This window comes from Lissotriton helveticus, chromosome 1_1, assembly GCF_964261635.1.
Source record: "Lissotriton helveticus chromosome 1_1, aLisHel1.1, whole genome shotgun sequence".
In the NCBI taxonomy this organism is placed as follows: Eukaryota; Metazoa; Chordata; class Amphibia; order Caudata; family Salamandridae; genus Lissotriton; species Lissotriton helveticus.
In genome coordinates, this window is record NC_136057.1 from 1,428,078,823 (window position 1) to 1,428,091,872 (window position 13,050).

At 43.3% G+C, this 13,050-nt stretch overlaps 1 protein-coding gene across 1 annotated transcript in view; it reads right to left on the bottom strand.

The window, feature by feature from the left end:
• The window catches only part of LOC144764150 (complement C3-like), a 604,987-nt gene that overhangs the window by 226,201 nt on the left and 365,736 nt on the right, over positions 1 to 13,050 (bottom strand). Inside the window, exon 27 of the mRNA XM_078650287.1 lies at positions 3,880 to 3,946. Within this exon, the coding sequence (XP_078506413.1) occupies positions 3,880 to 3,946 (67 nt within the window). The remainder of the gene's footprint in view (positions 1 to 3,879; positions 3,947 to 13,050) is intronic.

Below are 13,050 nucleotides of genomic sequence, written 5' to 3' on the forward strand. Positions count from 1 at the left end.
TTTTTTGATTTACTGTACTTTCTGTTAAAATTGTGGTGAGCCGAGTTTTAAGCTACATCCTGCGTTTTAAGCCTTGGATCAAAAGCCCTCTTTCTTCTAAAGCAAGCTATTATAAAATTCACGTAAAGCATCACAAAGATCGCCGGGTCAACTGCTGAATCTGGGCCACCAACTTTCATGGCCTACACCACATTGGTTCACTAGATATGGGGACTTTAATCTGCATTTGCGCACAATTTATGTCACTAATTGTTAGTGTAGGGACCACAAAGCCTTATTTGGTAACTCCCTTTTCTATGCCACATACTGGCCATATGAAAGATGGCATATTCACCCCATGCGGACTTGATCGTGTGGCAACTCAGGTAGGCATCACTTCTTCCGCTCTTCCCCATTCTTCACCAATATAATCTAGTCCTTTGAACCTCTATCCATAACAGTTTTGTTTCAGTTTAATCTCTGAATTCATATTAGTGACCAGTTCTTCTCCAATAGTTACTCATCTGAATCTCAACTGAAATCAAGCCAATGCATGGCCTATTCATCCCACTCAACCCACTCCGTCGAATCTCTATCTCTCCCACTCTCAAGCACTCACTGCACACTCTCCCACAATGTGCCCACAGTCACAACATCTCTTCTTTCCTATAATGAAACACAAATCCCCTAGACGAAGACGCATAAATCAATAAATCAAAACAATCTCATTAAAGGTGATCCATCCACCAACCCAACCGACCCCACCCCCACACCACGCCTAACAATATGCTCTCATGCACACTCTGTAATGCAAGATCAGCTGATGGTCTCTGCACCAAAATATTCAACTTCTTTACTTATCATAACCTCGATGCCATCATCATCACAGATTCTTGGTTAAATGACCACACCAACCAAGTTATTGACTCATGCATCTTATAAATGACACAAATTTCAGGGCAGACAGTATAAAACAAGAGAAGGCTCAGTATTAAGGACTTCAACAGCTGCAACCTCACACCAACACATGGGTTTTACACTTTTGAATGTTTCATATTAGTTCTCAGTCTCTCTCCATCACTGACTTTACATATGCTCACAATTTACCATCCAGCTAAGAGCAATACTAAATTAATTGATAAGTTATCCGATACATACACATGATTTCCACAAACAACACCTTTGTCTGTGGTTTTAATACTGACAGTGGAATCCAAATAGTATATATTATGTGGTTATAAATGTTTTTATCAATAGTGTACTCTGTCTCCCCCTCAGTCCAATTGATTGGTCTGACAGATAATATATTCCTTAATGCCACAATGTTTTTAATCTGATTCCTGAGAAATCTCTCTATATGCAGGAAGCGAACCAGCAGCCCTTCCTGCCAAAAGAGGCAAATTAAATGAATTGCTGAAATTTTTTAAAACAAAAAATTCAACTAATGAAAAACAAGTTTTACTTAACAATAATGAGTCCAGTTCCTCCTCCTAAATTCACTCCTACTTTTGACTCCTTCTTCCTTGTTATATGACTGAACAACTAGAAAATTCCATCAAAAATCTTAAAACTACAAACTATTTCCTCAACTCCAATCATCTAAAATTATCAAGGATATGTTTCTCATCTTCACAGACACTTGTTACTATTTGATCAATGCATCTTTTACCCAAGGCATTCCCCATCATTGTAAAGACACGGCAAATCACTCGATCCCTTAAATGTCCTAATCTCTATCCAGCCTTAACATCCATCTTCTGTCCAGTTTCTAATCTTCACTGGCTCTGCAAAGCTGTAGAGGAAATAGTCGCAAATCAGCAAAATACCATCATGATTGATAAAATTTATTGATCAACTATCAGTATAGTGTTAGACCGGACTTCTGCACTGGAACCGCAGCATTAAACGTACACAGTGATGTATACCACATATTAGACAAAGGTGATTCTTGCTTAATTACACTGTTAAAATTATCTGCAGCATTCAATACAATTGACAATAGGAAATGCCTCAATATACTCAAACACTGCATGGGCTACTGAGACAAGGTACAAAATTATTACAAAGCTTTCGTTCTCAAGAGATCTCAATTGGTAAATACTGGCGATCACACAGCCACCACTGCCAACATGACGTGGAGTCCCGAAAGGATCCATATTAGTACCCACATTATTTACCTCTCTACACGCAATCAATAAGCCTGGTCCTACATAACTTAGATGTCACCCTTCTCCAATATGCGCCTGTCACCAAGCTGTATATAAAACTCTCAACAATTGAAGGCATTGTTAACCAAGGAAACTGCCTTTCTCAAGTATAAACATGGGTTCCTAAGCGACCAGAAAATTGAATATGTTTTCCTTTCAAACTCAGCTTCTACCCAAAACTACACAACTCTTTAAAAGGAGATAGATTTGTAACCACCTTTAACCCTATAGCCAAATCCCTTGGCTTTACACTTCACTTGGCCCTCATGCTCCTGATGTCAAGAATGTGTTGAAAGCTGAAAATGTGCTTGTCCAACACATTAGAAAAATCCATCTAATTCTCAGCTGTCCATTTCCCTTGTCATATAACGACTGGATTTCGGAAAAGCTCTTTTGGCAGGCCCATTGACAGCGGTACCACGTTTAGCCGCTAGAGAAGTCCTTGCTACAAGCAAATTCAACCACAACACATCCATACATTGCATTCTGCAGTGGTTGCTATTTCATCAAGAATCAAATTCAAAATCTGCATATTTGCTCATGAATATAAACTCACACAACAGAGAAGTACTACAGGATATGCTCTCATCTGTACAATGTCAGACAACAGACTGAGACTATGGATCCTATAATGATCCATAAAGGGACAGTAAATAGAATGTGTACTTGAACCTAAGACAAAACAAGGGAAGACAACACATGTCTTAATACTGCCCTCACACACTTTACAGTGTCATGCTTCATCATTGGGCCGCATCATACATCCAGGTGCAGACCAACACACTGGATGGAGCGCAATCTTTTTTTGACGAAGGTTAGTGGTGAGGGTAGAGAAAGAAAGATAAGATGTGATAGTGCACATACAACACGTAAAGAAACGTGACACAACACAAAAGCAAAGAAAGAAGGGAGGTCTAATCCCTTCTATAATGGGACCAAAACTGTGCAGTACTAGAATATAATAAAACAACCTAGGAGTCAAAATAAATACTTTTATTCTGTCTGTAGACCCCTGGAAGGGTTAAAAATATATGTATCGGGGTATAAAGGGAGGGTCTCAGTCTGTTGTCTGACAATGTACAGATGAGAGCATATCCTGGAGTACTTCTCTGTTGTGTGAGTTTATATTGATAGTAAGGGAGCCAGAGAAGTCTCAGTCCCTTGTCTCTCCTGGTGTGTTTTTCTTTGCTCATGAAGCCAGCCATGAAAACTTCCTGCCATATCCTGCAGATCTTTGTACTATCTTTGACAGCGTAAGAGATCTGAAAAGTCACAAAACCTTTCTCTTCGAATCTCCCAAATTTAGAGACTTAGCAGCATAGAAACTGTTGTTCTCTGGTCCGGCCTCCTCTACATGGACTTCTTTGATGCCTCATCTTTGAACTTCTATAATATATTTCTATAATCACTTGCTTGTGGACTCCTATTGTTGAGTGCTGATTACACTCAGGTATGCCTGCTTGTTATGCTATTCCATATGATGTGATCCCTGTTGCATTTCTGAAATGTTTTAATGCAAATCTCCATCAGAACGATAACTTCCCGGTTGTTCTATAGAAATGACAAATACATAAATAAACTAATACATACATAAATAATGAAATAATCATTCAGGTGGTGGAAATGCACTTGCTGTATACAAATCAAGAAAACATAGCATAATCATTGTGTTGAGTTAATCAGTGCTCTATACCTGCTCCACTGCTCCCAGGATCCAAGATAACACTCTTTACATTTTTCAAGATTTTCATTCCTTCTGGCTGCAGAGTAAAAGTAAACATACAGAGTTATACAGAACACATATGGGGACAAATCTATGGACACAGACACGAGTGTTGATGATGTGTTTTCTTCTAACAGGTGTAAATGTAAACATTTGGCCATCCGCTGACATATAAGTTGTCATAAAGGTCTTTTTTCAACCTTCAGTCTATCCCCCAGATTCATCAGTGTCCCGTTTTGCGAGTCCTTAATAGCGATTATTAAGGAATCGCTATTAAAGACTCGCAAAACGGGATTCATGTAGAAATCGCTATTTTATTTGCAATTTCTACAGCTTCCTTATTTGCGATTAGCAAATTGCTAATCGCAAATAAGGAATGACTCCCCATTCATTCCTATGGGCCTAAAGACAGGCCCATAGGAATGAATGGGGAGTCATTCCTTATTTGCGATTAGCAATTTGCTAATCGCAAATAAGGATGCGATTTCAAGGGTGCCAGGGGTGTCCAAAGGACACCCTGTGGCACCACTGAAATGTAAATGTAGACTGATGTTGCGCACACACATGTCCAAAGGACATGTGTGTGTGTAACATACAACTTAGAAAAATGCTCTAAAGTGCATTTTTCTAAGTTTTCGCTATTTACCACGAAGTCAGACTTCGCGGTAAATAGCGGCCAAAAATAGCGATTGCGCAATTCAAAAATGGTTCATGAATTGCATTTAAGGAATCTCAAATAGAGATTCCTTAAATGCAATTCCTTGCAATTTAGCGATTTCGCAATTTGCAATTTTTGCATTTGGGATGAAGAATCCCCAATGCAAAAAAAGCGCTCGCAAAGGGCCAGGTTCCTCGAATCTGGCCCTGTGCGAGCCGCTTTTACCTTCATGAATCTGGCTGTTAATGCCGATATAGTCCAAGAATTATTACCCATCATGAAATCGTTATCTTCATTCATAACCATTGGGACAATCCCGAAGGAGAAATTGATTCCTGGAAAACTTTTAAAATTCGATAGGATTAAGCACACAACTCTGTCTTTAAATTAAAAAGGAGGTCAGCAGGGGTTTGTATGTTCATTGTGATGCTGCTCCTTTTAAGGATGACAGCCAAATTGCACCCACAAGGCCCTGCGTCTTCCTGGTGTTGCCAGTTCTGTTTCTCACTGCCAATCAGAAGTGTTCTTTTCTTCGCTACAAATGTTCATTTTAAGATATTTGTGTTTTACTAGGTTTTTTTTCTCAGCCGTTGGTAACCCTAACTAGTGGGGGTTTGGGCTTTGTTTTTGTTTCTTGCTGTTTTGTCTTCAGTATGTTCTCGACAGCTTCTGTCTGACTCGTAGGAAGGTAAGTGACATTCTTGATTGTTTTCACATGCTATGTTTAATTAGGTATTTTATTAACTGCAGTGGTAAGATGAGAAAGAAGGATGCCTGTACCAAATGCCTATTCTGCCTTGCTTAGAACCTCTTTTTTTTTTTTATTTTTTTTTTTTATTGAGAATTCATTGATACAAAACAGATGCAGCAAAAGAGAATGTTTTCTTTAAAATAAATACACATAGTACTAGAGATGATGTATTACCCGGTAAAAATAGCTCGGTAAAACAGAGATACAGGCTTAAATAAATGTATACAATATATATACAAATAAATACATATTTACACATACATTATAAATAAATATAGATATAAGTGGGCCCAGCCTCATTTAGTTATAACTACCCATCCCTCCAAACTTTCAGGGGGTCCCACATCTTATTGCCGAAATTCCGCATTTTCTTACCCTTATAAAGATATAAGGTGGATTCAATATTGTGTATACCAAGAAGTCTGGATAGCCACATTTGGAATATTGGGGCATTAGGATCCTTCCAGGCAGCTGAGAGTAAAATGCATAATACCGCCACGGCCAGAAAAATAAAAGCCTCTGTCTCCCTGTTAACACGAGCCGTTTTACTATCACTCCCAAAAATCATCACCGTCGGGGATAGGCTGATCTTTATGCCTAGCAGCCCCTCCAAAAATTTCTCAATCTCAGTTTTTATCAGACTGAGCTTCTCACAATTAGAAAACATGTGTAAAAGATCTCCAGGGCCTTTCTGGCACCTGGGACAGTTACTATCAATCCTCATACCCCAATCATGTAGTTTAGAGGGAGTATAGTACAGATTAAATAATGTTTTAAAATGTTGAGCCTTCAAGTTTGAGGAGCGCAGTATTTGTTTATCCAGCCCCAAAGCTTTATCAAGATCGGTGTCAGGATCTTGTAGTCTGTCTGCCCAAGCAGCCTCGTGCTTCTCGAGATCATCGGGTATTCTTTCTATAAGGGCTTGATATATATTCCTGATCTTATCTTCACCTCTTATCAAATATCCCAGCACTGGGCAAAGTGGGCCAGGAGCTATTTCTGAAGCAGCAGTTTTAAGTGTCTGGGAGATCTGGAGATATTTAAAAAAGCGTCCGCTGGTCAGACCGAACTTCTCCTGTAGCCTGTTAAAGCTCAGTATGCTGCCATTTGGCATTACATCTCCAACCGTCCGGATACCCAGTAATTCCCATTGTTGCCAGGCCCCATCCACACTCAAGTTTGGTAGATACCCTGAGTTCCACAGCGGGGTATACTTATTAATCTTGGGGATATGAAGCAATTTCTGCAGATTTTTCCATAAATCCCATGCACTGAGCAACCCTTTATGCCGGGATTTAAAAAAAATCTGCGGCTAGTTTTTCTCAACAGTGCCCCTACGGCCTCCTTGCCCATCAATAGCTCGTAAATTGATGGAAGTTGATATAAATCAGATGTCGGGTCATATGAATACCTTCTGCTGGGTGCTGGCATAAATAATATAGACATCTGGGTCAGCAAGCAAGCCCAATGATAGAATCTTATGTTTGGGGCTGCTAGGCCTCCACGTTCCTGTGGGAGAGTCATATACCTGGCTGCCCTCCTAACTTTACCATACTGCCAGAGAAAACTGTTAAAAATAGACTCAAACTTTTTTAACACCCCTTCCTCAATTAAAAAAGGTATGCATTTAAACAAATAAAGAAGCTTGGGTAACATAGTCATCTTTAGCACATTGGTCCTCCCTATCAAAGATAAGTGCAGTAAATCCATCCACTTCAAATCTGCCTCGATTTTTTTTAAGAGTGGAGCATAGTTATCCTGAACAATAGAGCCTGTTTCTGCGTTAATTACTACCCCAAGATAAGTCGCAGAATCTACATATCTTTCGTCTGCTTTAATGACCACATTTGAGCAAATCACCTGAGTTTTTGACTCATTCAGTCGGTACCCTGAGTACTTGCCAAATTCCCTGGTGATTTCCACCAATATTCGCATGGCCTCAACTGGCTCTGGAGTAGTGACTGCCAGATCATCGGCATACGCCAATATTTTGCTTTCAAAACCATTGGTTACTACTGGCAGGATTCCCACGTTCCCCAGAATTTACCTAATCAGTGGATCAATGTATAGTGCAAACAGGATCGGTGAGCAGGGGCAGCCCTGACGGGTACCCCTGCTAATCCGGATCCTATCGGAGCACTGACCCATCAACTGAATGCGGGCCGTTGGGTCTCGTTACATGGCCTCCAAAGCCATCCGGAATTTTGGACCAAAGCCTCTGTCTGTCAGGAAGTCCCACAGATATAGCCACCTGACACGGTCGAATGCTTTTTCCGCATCAATGAGGATCATGGCGACCCCCCTCCCCCCAGCAGCATGGGCCTCAAACAGTGAGATTGCTCTCCTAACGTGGTCCGTCGTTCCCCGGCCGGGGATGAACCCATGCTGCCAGGGCGAGACGAGCCCCCCAATGATCCTCCCTAACCGTACGGCCAAGATCTTTGCGTACAGCTTATTGTCTGAGTTAATCAGAGATATGGGCCTGTAGGACCCCGGATTCTCCCTTGGCTTTCCCTTTTTATGAAAGACTATGATGGTAGTGTCTTTCCATGTTTCCAGAATCTTACCCGTACATATAATGCCATTAAATAGATCCAGCAAAATTGGAGCCAGCACTCCTGAGAGACACTTATACAACTCCAGGGGAATGCTGTCTGTCCCGGTGGCCTTTCCAGAGGCCAATTCAGACAGCGCCCCGCGGATCTCTTCCAGTGTTATGTCCAGCTCCAATTTTGCTCTGTCCTCTGATCCCACTCTGGGCCCATTATCCGGATATCTGCCAGGTGGGCACTCCCCAGCCGATTCTTCCTTATAGAGGGTTTGATAGAAATTTGCAAAAACTGCAAGGATACCCTGAGGTTCCACAACCTCCTGTCCATTCTCTTGAATGCTAGTTATTGTGTTCTTAATATAACCTTGCCTAACCCTTAACGCCAACTCCTTCCCCGCCTGCTCACCGGTCTCATATACTCTCCTCCTATATGTCCAGTATTCTGCTGCCGCTTTCTCTGCCAGTTGTTTTTGTATTTCCGCTTTAATTAGGCAGATACTAGTGTGGCTCTCTTTGCCTTCCTTTCCCTGTATTAGATCTTGGCAATGCTGTTCCTCTGCCTTTACTAAGTCTGCCATGAGCCTGTTCCTATTGGCTTGAACTTTTTTCCTGGAGTGAGCAGTGTAGCTAATGACCTCCCCCCTCAGTGCTGTCTTAAATGAATCCCACACACCATTTCTTGATGCGCTATATTGATTGGAATCAAAGTATTCTATGGTCCATTTTTGCATATATTCCACAAACTGTGCATCTGACAGGAGTTTACGATTAAATGTCCAAGCCCTGCAACTCCTAACCAATGCTATGCCATTATATAAGATTGCCAGCGGACTATGATCCGAGAGGACCTTGGGGAGTTTTCTGATACTGATCTTACTAATTTCCGTGGACGAGATAAGAAAGTAGTCCAGCTTGCTATACCTCTGATGAGGACAGGAAAAATATGTGTAACAAGGGTCGCTAGGCTCCTTTGCCCCCCAGACATCCGTTAAACCATGATATAACATCATAGACCGAAGAGCCGCAGATACCCTGGGTTTTCTACCCGCATACGAACTCCCTACAGAAAGGTCTATAGAAATATTGAAGTCCCCGCAAACGAGGATGGGGGCTGGCCAAGTAGCCAATTCCGCTTCCAATATTTCAAAAACCTCTGGGTCATCCTGATTTGAACCATAAATGCCGCAAATTGTAAGGCCACACTCCAGCTCTGCCAGGGCCCATCTATCATGTGCATCAGACTTAGCCCGTTTCGCAACCCCCAGCATAGTTTTCCCCAAAATCACAACCCCTCTTACTGTTGAGGTTTGAGTGGAGCATGCCAATATATTGAACCCCTCAAGCCTAAGGAGCTGCTTCTTAGCCCATGGTAGGTGGGTTTCCTGCAGGCAAAGAATGTCGATAGGTTCAGTTTTGACAAACTGTGCCAATATTGCTCTCTTCCTCCAATCGTTCAACCCACCTATATTTATTGAATATACACTAAGGCTCGACATACCAACTATAAGAAAGGCGCCCTACTCTTGCCTGCAGAAAATACAGATTAAAGATTATTTCCGTAACATGTGTCATTTCCTGTAAATACAAAAACTACAAAAATCGCTGTATCACAAATTCTCATTTTATTTTGCTTCGCCCCTCACCCCCCCAGCCCGTGACCCCCCCCACACCTCAAGCTACCCTCCCACCCCCCTTCCCCCTTGCTACCCCCCTCCCTCTGGAAGCACTCAGACCTTGGTCTGAGCTGATGATGGTTAGGTGCAGCAGCACGGATCGTGGGCACAGCAGTTGATTAAACCTAAACAATCAAGTGAACCATATCTTACCCCCCCATGCCCCCCATGCCCCCCCATCAAAAAGAGACGAAAAACAAAGAAAAAACAAAGAAAAAACCCAGAAAGAGAAGTGGAGTCAAAAGAACGAAGCCAGGCTAAGAAAATAACCAGCCCTAAGCATAAATCATTCTTGATCCTTCTAAATCCTTATACCAAAAAGTCATACTATCAAACTAGACAGATCTAAACAAGCAAAAAGAAGCAAACACGTTATGCATTTTTTTTTTTAAACCCCTCAGCAAACTGAACCCTCCGGTATTCAAGCTTATTTAAGTTACAAAGAGTCCAAAAACTCCCTTGCTTTTACTTCTGACGAGAAGTAGAGAGTCCTTCCACCCTTGATTATCTTTAACTGCGCTGGATTCACTATGTAGACTTGGAGATGTTTATCCTGGAGGGGCTTGATCAACTGACGGAGTCTCCACCGTCTCTCGACCGTTGCGTGACAGAAATCCAGTCTCACAAAAAAGGTCACTCCCTCGCTAGATCTTTTTGCATCAGGGCGAGCCTTTTCAGAGACAAGCTGTCGAAGGACAAAGTTTCCCAAAAAAATCAAGACTGCCCTCGGCTTGTCACTATTTCCAGCTCCCAGGCGAGGTCTAAACGGTGTGCGTTGTATTCTTTGCATTTCCGCCGCCCAGTTCCACTCCGATAATTCGGGGAATGCTGACTTAAAAAGATTGGTCATAAAGGCCCTGATGTCCGAGCCCTCTGCCCCTTCCGGAACTCCCAGAACACGCAGGCTATTGCGCCTTAACCGATTTTCCATATCCTCCAGTTTCCACTGAATGTCAATAACCTGAGCGCTCTGGGAGTCTACCTTAGATGATGCTGCGGCTGCTTCCGCTTCAGTCGCCACAATCCGTTCCTCCAAGATGGTGACCCTATCCCCCACATTAGTGTATGCCTTAGACAGTTTTCTAACGACACCCTGCATCTTACGCATTGCTGCCTGTGTCTTCCGGGTGTCCTGCCTTGCTTCTTCCGTGTGCGTAAGGATGGTCTGGTAGATAACATCTAATAATGGAGGATAGGATGTTGGGGCCTCGGTATTAGAACTTCCCTGAAGGGGTGTAGCAGAAGAATGATCCTAGGCCAGATCACACATGGGTTGTGTATGGGCATTTCCATGGACAGCAAGTCTTTTAGCCGTGCTGGGGGGTTCTGTTCCAAATCACTATCGGAACCCGAAATACTTTCCTCCTCAGAGGACCTCACCTCATCGGACCATTCTGCATCTTCTGATACTGAGAAGAAACATTCACTACTATCTTTATCCTTCTCTTGTTCTATATACCTTTCATCAGTAAGAGTCAGCTGAGCTAGAGGAGGGCACAATTGTGTAATCTCCTTCTCCTTCACTCTACCCGCATCCTCTTCAATCACCATACCTTGGCCCAGAGCCATCTCCAGCTGGTTACTTGGCTGTGGAGGCTGCACAGGCACTGGTTGTACGCTATACGAAACAAGTTCAACTAACCCCCCGCTTTCAGATGTAGTCCCACCAAGTTGTTTATCTGTACCTGCAAGCACCAAGAGTTTGTCAGCTACCACTTGTCCCTCGGTTTCGGCTGTATCTTCGGCCTGCACAGCAGCAGGCAGCGTCTCATCCGCCAGCTCATCTACTTCATCCGGAAGAGGGGTAAGCGCGGGATCGATACCGGCTTCTTTAGTCTCCTTAAATTTTTGTGTCTCTGTCTCCTGGGCTAAGGGCTGCAGCACCGTCGCATCAGCGCTCTTTTGGTTCTTACCACCACGAATCAGCAGCTCCGAAATAGAAGGAGAATGCCGTAAACGCTGTGCTGCCAATTTCCCTCTCTTGGTTTGCGCCGGTGTTTCAACATTTTCACCTATATTCGGGATCACTGAGGGCGGTGATAAGTTTGCTGTCTCATGCTGTGTTTCCATACTTGGAGCTACAGCTTGAGCGATTTGTGCTGTCTGAATTGTCTGTACTGATTGTGCTGCTTGTGCTGCCTGGGCTTTCTTCTTTGCAGCAGCCGCTGCCTTTGCTGCCGCTCCTGCTGTCATTTTCGGGGCCATTATTGATGTGGTGGTGGCTGAATGCGGGCTTTGGTGCAGGTTTCTGAGCAGGGGTGCTCCTCCCGCTGCTCTCCCCTCGCTTCGCCCGACCTGCTTCTGCCAGCTCCTGACACACCCCCAGCGCCGCAAGCGTCGGCTCCAGAACGCCAGGACGCCCGTGAGCAGCAGCCTCAGAATCTCGTTCCTGGCCGCGGTCCGCCTTGCACCGAAGCCCGCTGCTCCGGTCCACCAGAGACTGCAATTCATCAGCGCGCCTCCTTCTCAGCCGGGTAAGTCGCTTCCTCGATGGGGGGAGAGAGGTTGCTGCGCCGCGCCCGTGCTGCTGCTCCGCGGCTACCTCACACAGCCGCCATCTTGCCTCGACTCGACTGCATACCTTGCTTAGAACCTCAATGTAAATGAGTGCAGACACAGCAGCAGGGTCAGACTATGAAGAACAGTGACTGGAAGGCAATTCAACAGAAATTCCATACTCCGTTAAAGGTAGATGGTATGAGTCTGTGTGTGTGCATGTTTGATCACACTGTGGAGACTAGACCTGTCCACATAGTTTTGGTAAATCCTGATGAAGACAAACACACATCATCTTTGTGAGTACCTTCTCACTTTGGTGATCAGTCCATGTTTGTTTAGGACCTTTTGACCAAATACATCAAAAAAACTAAAGGTGCACTTATATTTGCTTTGGTCCCTTGTATAACCTACCCCAGTATATCTACATAGGTATGTCATTTCATATGAGTACCGCTACAAATAATCATTGGATTCAACTTCATGGTTAGAATCACAATTCATTGCAGTTGTGGTAGCTTTGCAACTGGAACCACCTGTTGAGCTGCAGCAGCTTTTGGTGGGAATAAAATCCTTTCAAGTACTGGGGCAAATCCCATTCTCTGGTGTTTTTTTGAAGTGTCTCCAAACAGTCTTTGGACCTCATGGGCAGACCGAATCTCCACAAATCCAAAATTATGATTGGTAGGAGGGTCTAAGGCTTTAAAATCTAATCGTAAAATCTGTCTTTGATGTTGGCTAAGAGGCAGATTTCCTTCATGGGAAATCTGCATTGCAATCTTGGGTTCACCCAAAGGGGGTCAGACCTCTGCAAATAAACAGTAGTGGAAGACAAAATGTGAAGACAAAACAAGAGTAAAGCCGGACTTGCAACTGATGCTTTTAACTGGGACTCTGTTACTATAAATTGCCCCAACTCACACAATACATATCCAGGAGCATTGCCCTTAGCTACATGTATGACCTAAAACGTATGGATTTGTTGCCTTGTTCCCTTCCCCGCCAAACTGAT